The 20940-nt window shown below is 44.0% G+C and overlaps 1 protein-coding gene across 1 annotated transcript in view; it reads right to left on the minus strand.

The window, feature by feature from the left end:
• BRAF (v-raf murine sarcoma viral oncogene homolog B) overlaps positions 1–20940 on the minus strand; it is a 69190-nt gene that overhangs the window by 5075 nt on the left and 43175 nt on the right. Inside the window, exons 8-15 of the mRNA XM_006861175.1 lie at positions 20404–20440; positions 17514–17650; positions 16600–16717; positions 14576–14660; positions 13122–13298; positions 8638–8684; positions 7875–7993; positions 5539–5670 (exon numbers count right to left, since the gene is read on the minus strand). Coding sequence (XP_006861237.1) covers positions 5539–5670; positions 7875–7993; positions 8638–8684; positions 13122–13298; positions 14576–14660; positions 16600–16717; positions 17514–17650; positions 20404–20440 — 852 coding nt within the window. The remainder of the gene's footprint in view (positions 1–5538; positions 5671–7874; positions 7994–8637; positions 8685–13121; positions 13299–14575; positions 14661–16599; positions 16718–17513; positions 17651–20403; positions 20441–20940) is intronic.

A 20940-nucleotide genomic window follows, 5' to 3' on the forward strand; every position in this document is an offset into this window, starting at 1 on the left:
TTTTTTTTTTGCCTTCTATGTTTTAATATACGTCAAAACTTTTTTTTGGTCAATTATATATAGTAGTTACAACTATGTTGCTATTGGTCAGTGCCATTAAGTAGATTTTAACTCATAGCGACCCTGTATAGGTTTTCTGAGGAGTGGCTGTTGGGTTTGAACCACTGACATTGTGGTTCAAACTGACCTTTTGGTCCAGTGCTTATCCTGCAGTTCTACCTCAGACAATTTTATGGCTTATTTGTGCCCATTCCAACGAGAGGCGACCCAACAGAATGCGGAAATCATAAAACAATACCATTAGTAACACATGCAAGTGAAATTTTGCTGAAGAGAACTGAACAGTGCACTGACAGTAAACTGCCAGAAATTCAAGCCAGATTCAGAAGAGCATGTGGATTAGAGAAATCACTGCTGAGGGCAGATGGACCTTGGCTGAAAGCAGAGACTACCAGAAAGATGTGTACTGTGTTTTAGTGACTACACAAAGGCTTTCAATTGTGTGGATCATGACAACCTATGGACAGCATTGCAGAGAATGAGTATTCCAGAACATTTAATTGTGTTCATGGTGAACCTGTACTTAGACCAAGGGGCAGTTGTTCAAACAGAACACAGGGATATCAATGGTTTAAAATCCAGAAAGGTTTGTGCCAGGATTGTACCCTTTCACCATACTTAGGCAATTTGTACGATGAGCAAATAATCTGAGAAACGGTTATACGAAGAACGTGGCATCAGGACTGGAGGAAGATTCATATGCAAGGTAAGGCTGAAGCTGGAGAAAATTAAAACAAATCCATGAGCGTCAAAATATAACACTGAACATATCCCATCTGAATTTAGAAACCATTTGAAAACCACATTTGAGGCATCAGACACTAATGAATAAAGGCCAGAAGAGTTGTGTATCATTATTAAGAACATCATACAGGAAGAAAGCAAAAGATCATTAAAAATGTAGACAGGAAAGAAAGAAAACATAGATGTTAGAAGAGACTCTGAAACTTGTTCTTGAGTGCAGAGAAGCTAAAGTGAACGGAAGAACACCCCACACCTTGCAGACAGTACCCATTCGGCCTTGATGGCTTGATACTCAGAACTCAAGTAGAGGAAGATGAAAAAAAACAAAAATAATTTTTGATAAAGGAAACGAGGGTAAATTGCTACAATTTAATGAACTTGACCTACACTCATGGAGGTTAGTAATAGCTCAATATACCAACAGAGAGGGAAGGAGTCTTCACATCAAATATCAATGCTATCCACCCCAACTCCCTGCCCTCTGTATACAAGATACATATTGTTTAAGTGCCGTCGAGTTGGTTCTGACCCATAGCAACCCTGAACAGGGTTTCCGAGGCTGTAAATCTTTATGGGAGCAGAAAGCCTCATCATTTTCCCACGGAGCAGCTGGTAGTTTCGAACTGCTTATCTTGCGGTTCGCAGCCCGATTTGTAACCACTATGCTACCAGAGCTCCTTTAGGGATGGGCAATTTAGACATTGGTTATCTAAAATGAGGGGGTGATAAAGGCACAAAGTGACTGGCTTACAAGTTCAAGAGGGAGGGAGTTTAGTTTCAGAGTGTGAGGGAGAAGATAAGAGTCCCCACTGAATAGTATTCATCTTGTCTAGATGGGTCTGGTGAAAGGAAATGGGGATAAGATACTTACAATTCAATAATGAGTAATTGTTATCATGACAACTGTGAATGTCCCAACTGTAATGGTAGAAGTTTTGTAACAAAAATGGGAGAGTAGTTAATCGTACAATCCTGAAACACAGGACCCTAGGACCATCAAGGGAGACGAGCACAAGCGGAATGAGAGACCTTATCCAGAGAAGCAGCAACACCAGAGATGGAGGCAGAAATGGGGGACATGGAGAGAGGGAGCAGCTGAGGACTCTAAATTCATGGGAAGAGAGGGACTGGCTGAGGCTGACTTGCAGAATATGCTCTTTGGAGGTATAAATTATTATATATGCCTGAGTGTTTAGAAAAAAAGAAAAAAAAAGAGCTAAAATGAATAAAGAGAATACTGTTAACTGACAGTGCATGGAGAGGATTATAACCATTGTAATGAAACAAGGTATATGATTTGTTGAATGTAAAACTGATGATCTGCCCTGTAAACTTTCACTCAATCCACAATAAAAACTTAAAAAAAAAAATAAAAAAAAAGTGAATGGAAAAAATAAGGAAGTAAGAGAGGTGAACAGAAAAGTTCAAAGTGCAACTTGAGAAGGTAAAGTACAATATTAATATGAAATGTTCACAGACTTGGAGTTACAAAACCCAAAAGGAAAAACACGCTCAGCAACTCCCAAGCTGGAAGAATTGAAGAAAAAATTCAAGCCTCAACTTGCAATGAGGAAGAATTCTATGGGCAAAATATTGAATGATGCAGAAAGCATCCAAAGAATATAAGAAATGGTCAATGTTTGATCATTTCAAGAGATAGCATATGATCAAGAATGATGGTACTGTAGAAAGAAGTTCAAGCTGCACTGAAGGTGTTGGTGAAAAACAGGACTCCAGGAATTGATGGACTACAAACTGAAATCTTTCCACAAATTGTTGCAGCACTGGAGGCACTCACTCATCTATGCCAAGAAATTTGCAAGACAGCTACTTGGCCAACTGACTGTAAGAGATCCATATTTGTGCCCATTCCAAAGAGAGGTATCCTAACAGAAAGTGGAAATCATCAGACAACATTTTTTAAGTTAACACGCAAGTAAAATTTTGCTGAATATAATTAAAAAAAACAGCTGCCAACAGTACACAGACAGGGAGCTGCCAGAAATCCAAGTTGAATTTAGAAGAGGAAGTGGAACAAAGGATATCATTACCGACAGCAGACAGATCGTGCCTGAGCAGAAAATACTAGAAAGATGTTTTCTTGCACCTTAGTGACTCTGCAAAGGTTTTAGACTGTGGATCATGACAAGCTATGGACAACACTGTAAAGAATGAGTATTCTAGAACACTTAGTTGTGCTCATGGAGAACCTGTACATAGACCAAGAGGCAGTTGTTAGAACAAGATGATACTGAATGTTCTAAACTCAGGAAAGATGAGCACGAGGGTTGTATTTTTTCATCACACTTATTCTGTACGCTGAGCAAATAATCGCAGAAGGTGGGCTATATGAAGAAGAACGTGGCATCAGGATTGGACGAAGACTCATTAACAACCTGCAATATGCAGATGATACAACCTTGCTTTCTGGAAGCAGAGAGAACTTAAAATACTCAGGAAACTCAAACACTATATAGTCTTCAGTATGGACTGCACCTCAATGTAAAGAAAAGAAAAATCCTCCCCACTGATCATGATAAATGGAGAAAAGACTGAAGCCAAAGATTTTATTTCACTTGTATCCACAATCAACTTATGGAAGTAGCAGGCAAGAAATCAAATAACGTACCGCATTAGGCAAATCTGCTACACAAGAGACCTCTTTAAAGTGTTCAAGAGCCAAGATGTCAGTTTGAGACCTAAGGCATGCCTGACCCAGGTCACCTCATATGCATATGAAACTTGTACAATGAATAAATCAGACCACAGAAGAATTGATGCTTTTGAATTTTGGTGTTGGGAGGAAAATATTGAAGTACTATGTATGTAATGCCAGAACAAAACAAATCTGTGTTGTAAAAAAGTACAGCCAGAGTGCTCCTTGGAAGTCAGGATGGCGAGACTTTGTCTCTCATACTTTGGACGTGTTATCAGGAGGGACTAGTCCCTGGAGAAGGACATCATGCTTGGTAAAGTGCAGGGTCAGTAAAAAAGAGGACGACCCCAAGGAGAAGGACTGACCCAGTGGCAGCAGCCACTGGTGCAGAAGTAACCATGCCTGTGAGATCGGCGCCAGACCAGGCATGTTGCCGTCTATTGTGCACAGGGTCGCTGTGAGTTGGACCTGACTCCTTGGCACCTAACCACAACAACATTTTAACAACTAAGAAATAAAGCCTTAAGTCCCAGGCCAGTGTCAGGCAGGGGCCATACGGTGTGACTCGTGACATACATGACAACCCAACTGACTTCTCTAACATCACATGGTGTTGAAGACCTTTGAGAGACTTGTCACCCAGAAACTCAGAACTGAGCTTCTCAGTAAAGCCAGCGTGTGTGTGTATACGTGCACATTACTGTTGTCATTAAGTGAGTTGGTTCTGACTCATAGCAACCCTGTATAGGGTTTTTTAGCAGCGGCTGGTAAGCTTGAACCACTGACCTTGTGGTTCAAACCAACTTTGCAGTCCAGCACATTAACCCACAGCGGCCACACCAGGATTCCACATAGACAATGTTTACAAAGTTTATATACATAAACAATCATTTCAATATATTGTGGAGGTTATACAAGAACACCAGGAAAGGTCTTCCTTAAAAAAATATTCTTTGGAAGTGTGATGTGTCTGAGGATTTCCTGGGAAAAGAATGAGACGTGCAGGCGTGTGGGGCCCTCCCTGAGTCACGATCTGCACCAGCATCTCCAGGGCATGTCGACACGCAGCACAACACGGTGCCAGGGGCTGTGCCAGGGGCTGTGTCAGGGGCGGTGCCAGGGGCTGTGTCAGGGGCGGTGCCAGGGGCTGTGCCAGGGGTGGTGCCAGTAGAATGAGTGTTCTTGTTTCTTCTTGACGTAGTACAGGTGTGTGATGCGTCTTCAAAGAGTTTGTGGGAAAAATTCTATTATCTTTTAGCTCATCTTTTCACAAACTTTTTGAAGCCCGCTCGTACAATTCATTTTAGCAAAGATGACTTACTGCGAAGACAATTTATTTTTCTTGAGCCAATGTTATAAGCCTTGTTGTTAAATGCTGTCGAGTCGATTTTGACCCACAGTGACCCTGTATAGGGTTTCCAAGGAGCAGCTGGTGAGCTTGAACCACTGACCTTGCAGTTCAAACGACTTTGCAGTCTGACACATTAGCCCACACTGCCACACCAGGACTCCGTTTTATAAACCTAAATGGGTCTAATCTGGCTGGGAAAGGAAAGTCGGAGAGCTACATGAGGTCATGTTGGTAATTTCTGGAAGCTAAGGAATGGAAACAGGAACTTAGAAAAAAAGAGAAGTCAAAAATTATTTCCTCACAAGAATTCTCGTACTAGAAAACTCCGCGCCTGGCCTGACATGCCTTCCTTCTGTCTAGTAGGGAAGGTAACCTGGTGGCTCTGGAAGGGTAGGCTTTATTTCAGGAAGGGCTCAGCAGAGGCCCCGCTCTGCCAACAGCATCAAAGCAGGTGCCAGGTGTGGAGCCCGCCCCCACTGCAGGTACCCCCCATGCCGGATCTCTAACTTCTCGTCAGAAAACTGGGACTTGCCCCACTTGTTACAATTAGTATGGTGGCTATTTCAAGGAAAGGCTTGACAAGACGTTACTTTGGCCAGAATTGTACAAGAGAATTCTAAAACAGGTCAGAGAGAGAAGAGATCCCTCCTCAAGCTGACCCAGAACTCTACAAGCAAGCGGAGCCTTCCCCAGACAGTAAGTAACTCCAGGGATGGCCATGACCTACCTGGTCCCTGTTGTTGATGTTTGAATAAGGCAACTGCCCAGTCATTAGTTCATACAGAACAATCCCGAATGCATACACATCGGACTGAAAGCTGTAGGGGTTTTTATCTTGCATTCTGATTACTTCTGGTGCCTGTTAGAACATAAAAAGAAAATATTCTGCTTTATTTTTGTGACTACAAACTGAAATTAAAACAAGCGCACTTCCCAGAGCAGTTTTTTATCATTGAAGAAGCCAGCTAGCAGCTAATCAAGTCGGGAAGTGGGCTAAGCACTGGGTTGCTAACCACGAGGTCAGCAGTTCGAATCCAACTGTTGCTCTGTGGGAGAAAGATGAGACTTCCTGTCCCACGGATATCCCCAGCCAGAGAAACCCCATACAGGAACGGACTAGATAGCACACAACAATAGTATGATATTAACAGTTATCTTATTGGGGGTTAAAGGAACAAGCAGATTCAGAAAAACTCAGGGAAAAAAGGCTGCTCTGAAAATTCTGAAGGAGGCAGAGTGAACGGAAACTCCCTCAAAACATCACTAAGATGTCACCATTTCACTAGCCACCCTCTTCGGGCACAAAACACCTTAGATGCAATTCGAACTCTTTCTAGGACTTACTCTATATCAAGGACCCAGTCCCACTTCCCATCTACCAAGTGTTAACAAAGTCTAAAACATGATCATCTGTCACTTGTCCCCAAGGAGGTTCCCGAAAAGGGAGGACCATTCCTGAGGATTCTATTGAGCCCAGGTTTCCCACAGCACTCAAAAGAAAAGCATCTTTAAAATCCACGGATCACGTTTTCATCATCCTGGGTCTGGCTGTTTCAGCACTTACAATCGTTTGTTCTCCCTCCTTTTAGGACCTGCAGCCAACGTTCTTACAAGGTGTGGCTTTACAGGTATCTGAATTGCAGATCCTAAGGACTCACTGGTCTCCACTGGTTTACAACGACTTATTGAAACAGTTAAACAGACATTAAAGAATTTTTAAAAAGTATCCAGCAAGCTCCACTGACTGAATCTTAGAAACAGAAGGCCAGAAACTTGCTAGTCCAACCCCCCCACCTTACAGCTGGAGAGTCACAGGGGGTTAGGTTAGGACACTTGAAAGGACACCGATGCTCCCGCTGCCCCTCCAGCCTGGCTGCTCCCGCTGCCTCAATTGATCTCAACAAGGAAAGGCAGCTCCCACCTTGGGCTCCTCCGATGGCTCAGGGGACACGGGCAAGCTTCACATGCCCCCGCAGCTCTAGCTTCCAACATGGTACATCCAAAATCTTCAGCAGGAGAAGTTATTTAGAGCTTCAAACCGCCTCAGACTTTAGGGACACCCTCTGTTCAGTTTAGAGCAATGGCTCTCAACCTTTTTAGGCTCAGGACTCTCTTCCACTTTTAAAAATTATTCAGGACACAGAAGAGCTTATGTTCATTCATGTGGGTGATATGTGTGGATATTTATTATTTTAAAACTGAACATGTAACTTTTAAAAATATTTGATTCATTTAAGTAAAAATTAAAGACTGCACCATTACATGTTAATACAGACCACCCAGTTTTTTATTTTTAATTTTTCAAATAAAAAAATAAAGATTTCAAAAACAAAACAAAATAAGAAAGGAGGGTAGGAAGAGCCACCTCGGTTCTCCTGATGGTCTGGCCCAGCAGTGACCGTTGGGCCCCATCTGCTACCCTCGCTGTTTGGGTTGGAGGTTGTGAAGGCTCTGGTTTCACACAGGGGGGCGGTAGGGACGACCGTGAGGTCCTTTGAAAGCACCTAAGGGGTTTTGGAAGCCCAAGGGTCTCTGGCTGTCTTCTTCCCACAAAGTAGAAGTCAGAATAAAGCGAGCCATGCAGGGCTGTAACGGCTACTTCTTGTTCGGGTCGTTTCTCTCCCAGCAGCAGCTCCATAACCACAAGGTTCTGTCTAGGCTGAAGGAAATAACTTCCCAATTCAGGCTCAAATAAAACTGGGAAATCACGTCTCCTAAGAAAGAGCTGTTCTCAGAACAATCAATGTTTACAGACCATGCCTTCTGCAAAGGCAGGTATTTCTGAGCACAAAATAATTTAATCAGACAACTCTGAATAAAATTGAAACAACTACAACATATATATTTGCTTCAAATATTTAAAAACTGGTTTTACAATATTCTTCTTAAAGATGAGACATAAATGAGACTCGACTGACATACAAGCTGAGAGCCACACTGATGTTTGAGAGTCGTGGGGGTTACGGACACATGACCCACTGGCCCTTCAATGGTTGTCTAGCAACTCAGCAACACACTGGGGCTCAGAGGTAGAGTTACAGGAGAAAGAGGCTCGATTCTTACCATCCACAAAATGGATCCAGACAGCTGTTCAAACTGGTGGGACCCACTCCACCGAGACTTCACTGTGGCAAGACCAAAATCTCCAATTTTTACTGTGAGGTCTTCATGAAGAAATATATCTGAGGTGTGGTTAAGTAAAGGAAAACAAGCAATCTTATTTTCCTGTCAGAGCACGCATTACCAACACGTAGGTGAAACAGCCAATTTCTGTAAGTTCTGAAATATGACAGTCTTTAAAAAAGCACAGTACTTTGTAATTCTTCTTAAAGATCAGATATGTGTTAGAAACAATTAGTTCTCTCTAGTCGACAGGACCTACTGTTAAGATTGAGTGGGTTTGGGATGTGCTTGGAGGAGGTGAGATGCCATTCCCACTGGACTTGAGGACCCTGCAGGCCTGGGCAGGAGACCTCTTGTCTGGGCGTAGGGAGAAGACGGCCCCTTCTGGGTTTCTTACTCATGGGTGAGTTGATGTAGCACAAGGTCAGAAACGGACAGTTTTACAGCACTGACAGACCCTGACAGACCCTGAGCAGTTTTTTTTGTCGTGCTCAAATGGACCCGAAACCCAAAGGAGGTATCTGCAGGCAGCTTGTTCCACCCTCTCACACACACCCGCTCATTCGTTCTCTTTACGGTACAAGGAACTCGGCATGAAGACTGCTTCTGCAGACCGCGCAGGCAGGCCAAGGCCGCGCAGGCAGACCGCGCAGGCAGACCGCGCAGGCAGACAAAGGCCGCTGTTAAATCTCAGGAAGGATACTGTTACTCTTGAGGTCCCTGTGGATGATTGACTTGGCATGTAAGTAACTGAAAAACAAAACAGGATTGAACCTGAGTAGGCTTACAGGACTCTGGGTTCACACATGGGCTATGAAGACTTTTCTAGAATCAGGACACAATCGCAAATCACAGAAAAGCATCGTGATAACCCCTGAACTTAAGACATATGAGAATAAATTATACATGAAGTAATGATTCTAAGACAATATTGCTCTTACTATACCGGCAAAATCTGGTTTTCTATTAAGAGTGTTTGCTTATCTTTTATAATTTACCAATACAAACCTTTGTCTCCATTCTAGTCTGTCTGTGCCCTTTAAAGACACTTTGATTGACTCCCACCTGTGTTCAATGCTTCTTGTCCCCCCAAACTAGCCCCCCATTCACACGTGTTCTTTCAAAGGTATGTTAACAGTGACTTGTAGAGTCATTAACAACAGTTAGGGCTGCAGATCAGAGGTCAAAGCTCCTGTCAGGATGACCCTGACTCTCCGAACATCCACCAGGCCAAGCAGTGGCTCTGAGCGAGCGTCACACTGACTACCAGCTAGGCCCTGGCTCTAGAACCATCTACCAACCTGGACCTCAAAACAGAGTTTGACTGGTTTCTAACCACAGAAACAGTGCAACTCAATAGAGAAAACACTGGGCTTCAGTTATTGGTTCTAGAGAAGACAATGGGGCTTTCCTTGTTACCAGCATTCACTCCTACCACTCAGCTGTGTGTTCCAGTGAATCAAACCCATTTACATCTCGCAGCTTGTACACAAGGCATCCAGACATTCTTTTTGAACTGTTAATAAATTCGTCTTAAGCCATACAGTATACAGTTTATAGAACAGCTCTCAATTCTGTTTTGGGTGAGGACCCCTTAAGAAAATTCTAAGAAGGTATGTAATTATTTGCATATTTTAGCAATTTGTATGTATGTGTGTATGTGTATATATAAGGAGCTCTGGTATCAGCCATGGTAGTTATGAGTTGGGCTGCTACCCTCAAGGTCAGCAGTTCGAAACTACCAGCTGTTCCATGAGAGAAAGATAAGGCTTTCTGCTCCCTTAAAGAGTTACAGCCTCAGAAATCCTATACAGGGTCGCTATGAGTTGGAACTGACTCCATGGCACATAACCAATCAAAACCAACCATTTGTGTATGTTTATGTATACACCACACACACACACACATACGTATTGTTTGTTTCGTGGTTAGAAAGCCTTTTCTTTCTCTGATGAACAGGATGGTTTCTGGGGAAGGGGAGCTCTTCTTCAGGCAGCGTTGTCTGCTTCCCCCAGATACCTTTCTTCCCTTGGTCTATTGTAGTCTCTTACTTACTACTCAGAAAGGCTGTTGATCCTGAGGTAGCCTGTTATGGAGACTAAGGGGGGGATGACAAAGTTGTCTGGAAGCTGAAAGCATGTGGAAAGGTGACCCAGGTGGACTCTCTGATATCACTAGCTCTGAGAAGACTCTTCCACCCTCCTGTCCGCAGGGAGCTGCCAGCATGCTGGGAACCAATGAACTCCAAGGCTTGAGGGACTCTCCAGCCATCACCTGGTGAGCCAACAGACACTCACCCTCAGTCTTAGGTAACGTACCCACAGCCTAGACAGATAGGGCCTAGGTTCCAAATAGCCAGAGAGATTTGTTTGACCTTCTCCAGAAAACAGATTTCCAGTCACCCACTGGCAGAGCAGAAGGGCCTGAGAGAGACAACTGCTTGTCACACAGGCTCCACCCCCAGTTCCAGAGACACGTGGTCCCATCAGTTCCGGAGCCTCCTGAAGATGCTTTAGTACCAGGCAGGTTGGGTTCATTTCTTAGATGTGCACTGATTTGTTTTTAGGGGTCTACCAACTCTATGACCTGGTGTGATGCTGTAGGATAAGCACTAAACTGCTAACTGCAAGGTTTATGGTTAAAACGCATCAGTCACTCCTTGGAAACTCTATACCGGGTTCACTGTGAGTCGGAACTGATGCCGATGCTCTAGACAACAACTCCATGCGCTTTCCGGCTTCTCGAGTGCCATTACTGTCTCCCCTCTGTTACCCTCGTCCTGATCAGTGGACGCTTTCTAGACCTGAGTTCTTGGTCATAGTTGTAGTGGGGTTTAAGAAGCAAGCAGAAACCTGTCACCTTACCCTGAAATCCACATAGCCATTTAAGACTTTCAACTAGAGGATGCCTTTAGCAACCAAAGAAGTGTTGGTATCCATCTGCATGCCAACTGTCTCACAGAAAAGGAAAAGGAACTGGATCTCCTCTGGCTAATTTTAGTTGTTAATAAAACCAAACTCTGTGAAGCCAAAAAACCATACCAGTTGCCACGGAGCCAACTGGGGCTCATATTACACCCAGTGTGTCAGGGCAGAACTGTGCTCCATGGGGTTCTCAATGGCTCAGACCTCTTGGAAGAAGACTGCCAGACTGTCCTCCTAGGGTGCCTCTGGGTGAGTTCGAATGGTCAAACTTTCAGTCACCAAGCACTTAACACTCTGTACCACCCAGGGATTCTGCTAGAGGCAGAAAGCTTGCAGTGAACAGACTTGTTTCATAGTGAAATCGAGGATAAAATGGGTGGCCCCTGTCCAGAGCTGGACACTCTATGCAGCCAAGCAACTTAGGAGCATAGCAGACACACTAGCTGTGGTGGAAAGCATGGCCTCTCGCTGCCCGCTTCTCCAATGAGACAGCCTGCTTCTCTGCTGCCTCCCTAACCCCACACTGCTTCTAGAAACAACTGTTGGTACCTTTCTCTGCTGCCTCTGTTTCCATCCAAACCCTCTCTCCTTCTCTTCTCAGAACTTTTTCTTTTCCTGGACATGCTTCAATTTTGACATGAGAAGGACCTGGGGTTTCTTTGTCTTCTAGAAGGAAAGCCTTCAGTGATGTGCAAGGGTGGGGGTCACTTGTGTTCTCATTGAACAGACATGTACAGAGTGCTTACTACTGGCCAGGCTCTATCCCAGGCATTGGCTACTTTGTATTCCTGGGGTATGACAGACAATAGTCAATACATCATATGAGTGTTGTGGAGAAAAAGCAAGGGTAAGAGGTATGGGGAGGGTCAAAGAGGTATGGGCACATGTTAATTACATAAGGCGATCAGAGAAAGCTTTTAGTACGAGGTGACATCTGAAAGGAACGTATGGGAGAAGCTCTGCGCATGTCTGGAGCCCAGTCTTCCAAAGAAGTTGCGCACAGAAGGCCCCGAGGAGGCCATGATTGGTCTGCTAAAGAGAACAGAGATCCGTGGAGAAGGAGCGGGACATGCTTCAGATCACACGAAGTGTCCCCAGCTTTCTCCATGGTGTTATTCTTCATACCATCTGGCAGATTCTAACAGATTCGATACTAACTTATTAGGAAAGTTGAAAATGTTGAAAGGGTAGCAGATTAGTGGGAATGTTAATGACTAAGATAATAATTTGCTAAGAGAAGTATTCTGGCTGAACACGGGCTTGTGAGCAATCTCAATGAAAGGACCACTGTCCAGGCTGGGGACGCTGAGGGTCATACAGTGAGGAGATCTGAGAAGCAGACTTGAGTTCTGGTTCTGCATTCACTTGCTAAACTGATCCTGAGTCAGGGTACATATACTTGCTTATGCTTTATTCCCAGTTGACAATGCAGCTGTGGCAGGATGAAGGCTGAAGGAAGAAGGCTGAAGACGGAGCCAGAAATCCTGACTTTAACACCTTTGCTGCTACTTAATCAACTATGTGTGCTCTTAAGCAAGTCATTTAATAGCCTATTTCCTTATCTGTAAGAAAAAGAAATGATCTCCTTCACAATATTATAAAGATGAAGTGACTTTAGTGCCTAGGAAAGCAATCTGTACACTACCAAATGTCAAGTTATTTTCAGAGAGCTATTTTTAACTCCTCTGAGAGCCTTCAAATTTATGTCACTCAGATTTGCTTAGGTTTTTCATTTCAGCACTTTCAAATGATACTGAATTTTACCTTGTGATCGACTCACTCTTTTGTACGTGGAGTTGTACACAAAGTTGAGCCTCCTGGGTTCCCCATTTCAGCCTACAACAAATAATGCAACAAAGCCTCTCTTTTTAAATCACATGGCAAAATTCAATCAAAACGGACAACTCCACTTTGAAATCATCCACAAGGATCAAAATGTTCATCCTCCTTTTATTCAGGGACTATTTTTCAACAGAAAGTATGTAGCAATGACTGTGTGTGCTCCAATCACTGTGAGACTCTTGGGAGGGGGTGTGGGAGGGTGGGGGGTTTGGCCTCGTGCTTCCGGAAACATTACTGCTTAGCTAAATCATTGTCGGCTACACAAGAATCCCAGTCACAGACTTACTACCAAGTACCTGGCTATGAAGACCGTTCTAGAAGGAGACCATCTGAGTTCTCAGCATCATGTTGTCACTCATTAGACAGAACAGTGTGAAACGCAATCCACATGCGTCACCCACACCCAGAGGACGGGACTTACTCCATGCCCTGGGCAGTCTGCCGTGCGATGTCGATGAGCTTGATCATCTCAAATTTGGTCTCGATGATGTGCAGGTGGTGGTACAGGCTGGAACCCTCACACCACTGGGTAACGATGGCCAGCTGTGGCTTTGTGGAGTAGCCCATGAAGAGGAGGATATTCACGTGCCGTGTTTTCCTGGAGAGACACGTGACAGCAAGGTCTGTTTAAAAAGACAGCCAAGGCAGTCGGCCCAGCAGGAAGCCACTGTTGGACTTTAGATACGGTGTTGGTCTTGGCCAACCCCCCTGTCTACTGAGAAATGCCTTCCTTTCCTACAGCGGCCAAGCAGGCACTTAGAAGTTGCCTTAAGTGGCTTTGACTCCCTCCTTTATAATGGCTCTAGTATTCACAGTTTTCTTGGGTTGAGACTAAACCATTTCTCTACATCTTTCAGCACTGGTTTTCCAGTTCTGCTCGCTGGAATAAAACCGAATACATCTGCATCCTCTTGAAGACAGCAGCCTTTTCTTTTTAAGAAGAATGCGGTGGTTGTTGCTGAACATACACACAGCAGAACATAAAATCCAATTTCGATAAGTGTGTTTCAACACACCGATGACATTCTTCAAGCTGCGCGACTGCTCTCACTTGCCTTTTCCAAACGGTTCCCCTTCCATAACAAAACCCCCCCCCCACACACACCCATTTCGGATCTAATGTGGAGCAGCTGCTGGCCCTTTGCTCCTACACAGACAGTTCTTTCTAGAGCACAGTGCTCCAGCAGGCTGGCATTCTTCCCTACACCTAAGCAGTGTTGTTTGGTCTAAAGAAGACTGCAGGGGAGAGCTTTAAAGCTGTAGGCTAAAAGGTGATCTCAGGGCAGCTGCAATGCATGTTCACCAGGCTCAAAGAATCCAGGAAGTCTGGATTCCATGAGGATTTGAAATTCTGCCTGAAGTCCTTTCGGACAAAATATCCTCAGTCTCTCAACTTCTTTCCCTCTGAATAATGAGACACCATCCCAGTTAGCTGGTTTCTCACGTTCCAGCTCTTCTAAGCTTTTTATCTTGACAGCATCCTTTTCATAGGGGAACGGTCATTTCTCAGGTCCAGAATTACACATGTCCATTACACCAGTTCAGAGTCCTGGAATTTTGGAAACGTTACTTCCATACAGAACGATGATTTCTTGTGTCCAAAATTACATGTCTAGTATGTATTTTCCACAGGGTAACCATGATTTCTTGGAACCAGAATTCTACAGTCCCATTACACCGGTTCCAGATGAAGTCTTTGAAGAGCTCAGCCCTCTGAAAAGACTGGAGTAGCACAAAACAGACCTAGGAAGCTGGAAGCTCTTTCTAGGAGCTTCTCTATTCTGAGTAACTTAGGAACGCTGGCGGTGGCTGCCACTGGGAAACTGAGCTGGTGAAAACAACGTCTCTGGTACACAGAAATTGCGGCCAGCTCACCTGAGCACTCCTACTTCGTTTTTGAAGGCCTGTAGCTGCTGAGGTGTGGGTGCTGTCACGTTCAGCATTTTCACCGCCACATCACCTGCAAGGATGGCCATTCCAATTGTCATTACAATTTTAAAACACTGAAGCAGACCCAAAATTTCTTGGTTATCCATAGCAGTATGAAGTGAAAATAAATTATGCTTACCTTTATGAACTATATTAATTTTCTACGGTTAGAAACGAACCCTGCACTGATAGTCCTAGACGTGTATTGCAAAATATCAAACCACAAAACAGCTAAGTTTGCTTTTCCCCTGGCGTTCACTCAGCCAGTTAAGCACCCAGCTATTTTACATTATGAGATCAGCTGCGTTCACTACTCAAGTCATGGCTGAAGCTGTGAATGACAGGCCCAACCAAAGTTTCCTGGCTTGAAGCAGAAAACTACAGAACTTTATCCGGCAGTTCCTGCTTTGTTAGTTCATGGCGCCCATGGTCCTCTGTTTAGCAGGACCAGGAACACTGCAGCTTTTGTTTATTCTAAACAGTGCCAGTGGGTGTTCACATTGCACAGCCCCTCGGCACAACGGCCGCTGCTCACACTAAACTTGTGCATACTTCTCTCCTGGGCAGATAAGCCTGTAAAAACAGACACGTCTCTTTAGCCAAGGACATGCTCAAGAATATTCAGAGCAGCCCTGCCAGTGATCATCTCAAACTGCTAAGGATCCAGATGCTTGTCAGCGAGTCCAGTGGAGAAAGAAATCCAGTTAGGGGTGCACAAAGGAATAGCAGCTGGTCCTGAGAGTGAACCATCTATAAGCGCCCACAACAACAGAGATGCAGCCCAGGCAAAAGGGTCAGTTCTGAGCGGGATGAACCTGGGCTGGGGGGCAGAGCTACTCTGTCGGCCGACCAGAGACCTACTCACTGTGTGAGAGATGCTCAGCTCCTTATAGGCTCATGAAACAATGCTCTTTCTTGCAAAGTATATTAATTACACTTCAAAAAAAAGTTAAATGTGATTACTTCTGATAATCAAAGTACCACAGTACTTACTGTAAAAATTTAAAAATTTGAAAGCAAAAAGAGAAAAAAAAAAAATTTGTCATAGTGACTCACTCGGAGACCACCAATGCTAACATATGCACACAGCCTTCTAGGCGCTGACGGGCAGGCGGACTGAGCATATGTGGGTACAAGTGAGGTGACCACCTGAGGGACACATGCTAAGCTACAGAGTCATTTTCTTGATGGCGCTAGAGACCCACGCCAAAGCAACACCAGTGGGAGAAATGTGAGGTATCAGCTTCTCCAAGAAATACAACCTCAGAAACCCCAGGGAGCAGCTCTGTGTGGTCCTACGGGCTCACCATGAGGAGTAGCCGACTCTAGGGCGCTGGGTTTGGCTCTATGTATCATTATCATGTGGAATGTTGTACAAACTGCTTTGTAAAGCTGAACACACCACAGTCCCCATCCATAGGACTAAGCACAGCTCTAACTCATTTTAATGGCTACAGAGTATGCATGCAACAAGTATCAATTTCTTCACCTAACTTTCATCTAAGGGGCACTAAAGTTTACTTGCATTTTTCATTATTATTAACTATGATACATTTACTTGTATACACTTGTTCACTGCTCTTCAATTCCCTCTTCAGGATTAAGCCAATAGATAGGATGGCTGGCTAGGAAGGTTTGTGTTCTTAGAGATGGTTAATTACCAAACTGCCCTCCTGAACATTTCCTTTCCCATCAGTGAATTACACATAGAACTCATCAGCTTTTAAAATCTTTGAAAGACAAATAATGATTTCTATTTTTCACTTTGCACTTCTTTAATATGCAGCTTACCAGCCACTGCTGTTTCTTCCTTTGGTAAACACACTTCCCTATACTGACTTTTATTTATAATACAATGAGCATCAGAGAGATTTTTAAAAGAGAAACACCACCTGGGACTCGCTCAGCTGCGGCTCTTCTCCTATCAGCCTCTCTAGAACAGGGAGCGTGCCATCAAGTTGTGTACGTACCATGCCACTTGCCCTTGTACACGGTTCCAAATGACCCAGATCCAATTCTCTGTCCAACTGTGATCTGTCCATCGGGAATCTCCCAGTCGTCACTTGAATCCCGCCTACCAAGGGTTTTCTTGATAAAAACAAGGCAAAAGTCAAACCAGATCCAACGTAGAAGGAAACTCCTATGTTTGGGACTAAGTCATTCTCTATGTCTGAGAGGGGCAGACCACAAAAGATAGAAAATCAGATCTATTTGTATAACGTATCCACTGAAGGAGTAAAAAGTATGACTCTTAAAATGCACCAAACTTAGACATTAAAAACAATTTACTAAAAATGAGAAATCTTTTACTGGGTCTACACAGAGACAAGTATGCCTAAAATCAATAAAATCCAACAACTTTTCATCATTTGGGGATGACAAGGGGCAAGGTAAGTAGCACACATTTATAACTAGTTCTGGGACAAAATCGCCCCAGATTAAATTAACCTTCTATGGTTACTGCTGATTCATTTGTCTAATTACACTCCCTCTGTCTCTCGATCCAGGTTAAATTCTCTCATCTACCTTATCTGATCCACTCAAGAAAATAAAAAAAGTAATCTATACAATCAGTTAAGCTCTGCTGATCCAACACATACTGCTGTTAAAATCATTAGTTTTTAAAATATAGGTTCATTTTGCAGCAGAAAGTTCATTTTTTAAATAGGAAAAAATGGAATTTGTAGACCAGCCGTTTAGGATGTAGGATTAAACATTCTCCCCCAACACCAAGTACCGGTGTTGTGGGAGGGAATGTGCTTGAAGTAAAAACTACAAACAGTGATGGGACTTTCATATCCCATGTGGACAGACGGCTATATCGAAAACAACATCACAGATGTCTACAAAGAGCGCTGGGAGGGACACACACATCAAGTCTTACCATCCGATTCCTATCTTCTGAGGAGGACGAGGACTTGCGCTCCCGCTGAGGTCCCGGAGATTTCTGTAAGGCTTTCACGTTGGTGAGGGATCCAGGTAAGGATGCGGGTGGGGTGGCCGACAAGCCTGGGGTCGAAGCTGAGGGAGTAGAAGGAGAGGAGGCTGGAGCTCAGTACTTATGGGCACGGCAGGGAGACTGGGCCCTATGGAAAGGTGTGGTGCAGGCTCAGTGTGGACTTTGGGAAGGGTAGGTCAAGGGGCCTTGTGGGGGGACATATACTAGGATGTCTTTTAGGTTTCTGATAATTTTAAGAATCACATACCTGACTACAGACTTTTACTCTGTTTACTGACTGAGAACCTAGAATAGGAACAATTCCTCTACAGCATGAGACAAATACTACAAACATACACCTCCCAAATGGTGCCTGACAGCCCAGCTGTGAACTGAGCAGGACTCATCTAGCTGTTGGGCTGCCTGGCTCCTTTCACCAGCATGAAGCCTGATCTCTCAGGCAGGTTTCACTGTCTCCGATGAACTCTGTCTACCTTTAATGCCCACTATCTACAACCTCCGGATTTTCCAAGACTGCTGGGGAGCAGGCAAAAAACCTCAGGCGTAGCCACTTTGTTCCAAACAACCAGCAGGAGCTAGTAAATGTAACCCTTTCAAAGGGTTCAGAACTGTGAGCTGTTGGATGTAAAATGATCATCGGTCCTGCAAACCTTCACTCAATTCACAATAAAAACTTTAGAAAAAAATTCATAGCAAGACACCTGTACCAATTTTGATTTATATTTTTAAGAAATCCATCAAACCACTAGTTAAAAGTATGGCAAGATGAAACGGGCCAGTGATGTCGAGGACCTTTTTCTTTGAAGCTAGGAGGCCTCAGGTATACTAAATATCCAAACATACACTGTCAATCTTTCTTACAGCTCCCTACTTTTGACATCAGAAAGAAAAGGACTCCTGGTAAAATGAGAGATTCTCAAATCAAACCCAAAACCCAATGAAATCTCTGGTAACAGCACTCCCCATTTCTATTTTCTTATAAACCACATAAATGAATTATAATAAGTATTAGTAGTCACCAAGGTTATTACCTAAAATAAAGGGAATTTAGACTGAAGATAGCCTCCCCCCTAATGATTTATTCCCACCCACTGAATGTGGCGTTCTCAAGACCAAGAAGTAAGCAACATAGCAAAAACCAAGATGGCGCTGTGCTCCGCCCCTCCTTGCTCTGCAGTACGTGTCGGCTGCACACAGAAGCTTGTGGAGTGAGTGTGTGGAGAAGCACATTCAGAACATCCCAGCCAGGCCGAGCAGACTCAGCACCACAAACGCATACACGCACGCGCACACGCCATGAGGGTGAGCACAAACAGCATCTGTGATTTGGACGGAGTTTGTTTTGGGTGAAAACAAGAAAGAAGAGCCCAACTACCTCGGAACACTGGGCCAGGCTCAAAATCAAACACTATTTCACTGGGGACAGAATGGAGGAGGGGGCTGGGAGTCCGGGATTGGTATTTCCGAAGACAGCGCGCCAGCTGGTTCAAAGGGGCTGTGAGAAGAGAAAGAAAGGGGCAGGCAGACACGGGCAGACAGACATATAGAAGAAATGAAAGAAGTCATGGGGTCAGTACGGTGACTTGAAGCCTGCTTCACAAAGTCACTCTGGATGTTTAAAAAAAATCAGATAATTTTCTTAACATCCCAATGGTTTTAAAAACAGGACTCCTGAAAAGGATGGGAAATGTCACTTGATTTTAAGGGCTGAGCAGGCAGTTTCTGTGACTCCGTTAAACTCTGTGACGCTCACAGGATGGCAACACTTAATGCTCAATGTGTTGGCAAAACTATCAAAAGCCACAGCTATGGAGACACATGGAAGTCATACTGGCAACAACAGTAATTGGCAGGTTCATGGAATAACAAACAAAAAAACAACAACAAAAACTCATAGAGCTATTTGCTACAATAAATACTAAGTCCCGAGTGGTCAATGCAGGGGTCCACTTGGTAGCTACCTGGGTGTAGAGAGTCTATTTTATCAATATAGAATGGTGTGAGTCCAGGCTTAAGAGACTTTCCAAATTAGGCATGTCCCAGGGACGAGACCAACTAGATGGGGTGGCGGAATGTGGTGCACCTCTTGGAGGACACCACCAAGAGACTCCCAAACACCACCTCCTGGAAAACAGTAGATGGGATCAATTCTGATATAAAGAACTTCTTGAGTAATGCGCCAATGTTCACTGGGGGCTAGAGTGGACATCCACAGGAATTCTGCAAGAATTCTCCACTCAATGTCTTGTTTTGACTGAACTAGTATGAGGGCAAGGGGCTGTTGTATGAGGGTCCAGTCTGTGGATTGTACACTTCACACTCCTCTAGAAGGCCGAAGGGAAATGGTAGACAGGATCTGACTACCGGTGAGTCATGAATGAGATGCGGCTTCTAGGGGACCACCCATCTTCCCGGGATTTGGGAAAGTGAGCTGAACCAGATTCGAAGCTCCGCCTGTAAATTTTAGCATGAGGCCTCAAAGGAAACTGAGCCAGTCCTACTGTGAAGATGGCCAGGGATTAAGGAAGGGTGTAGACTAATTAGGGGAACAAGTGTTTGAAACTGTAGCGAGTACATTTAAAAGCCCATTTCAGGACCTGTCACCTGCTCTATGCATGTCATGAATGAGAGCATATTTCATTAGAGATAAATGCCAAATATTAAAAAGAAACAAAAAACCTAGCGTTTTCTCTACACATTTTTCTCTGCGTCTGTGTTTCATGAAAGAAGCAAATATAAAGGAAACAAGCAGCAAAGCTATTGAATTTTTCTCTGAGTTTTGTTATTTTTTTTTGAAACTGAGATCATTACTTACCTCCATCACCACGAAACCCCTGGTCTCTAATCAAGTCCTACAAATAAACAGTAATGCATATTTATTCAAAGCACACGGTAAGAACATAGTAACAGCACAGAATCTTCCACAAGCAGAGGTGAATTTAGTCATCAACAGAAAGGCTAACTTAAAATAAGACTTGTCATACAATGATGTCACACAACTGGAAAAATATGGAACGTGCTAGTAAACGTTATACAACATAAATTTGGAAGCACCTGCTATCCTGACCCCATGTTGAAAGGATCATTATTATGTAAATGTGCTGTTCAGTCAGCTCCTACAGAGTTTCCAAGGAACAGCTGATGGGTTTAAACTGCAGACCTTGTGGTTAACAGTCCAGTGTTTATCCTACAGTGCAACACACCAGGAGTCCAAAGAGGTTAATGTTGTTGTTGTTGTCAGGTGCCATCGAGTCAGAGCCGACTCATAGCGACTCCATGCACAGCAGAACGAAACAATGTCCGATCCTGGGCCAACCTCACTACCGCTGCCACACTTGAGTCCATCAATGAT

The sequence above is a fragment of the Chrysochloris asiatica genome, unplaced genomic scaffold (assembly GCF_000296735.1).
Source record: "Chrysochloris asiatica unplaced genomic scaffold, ChrAsi1.0 scaffold00041, whole genome shotgun sequence".
Classification (NCBI taxonomy): Eukaryota; Metazoa; Chordata; class Mammalia; order Afrosoricida; family Chrysochloridae; genus Chrysochloris; species Chrysochloris asiatica.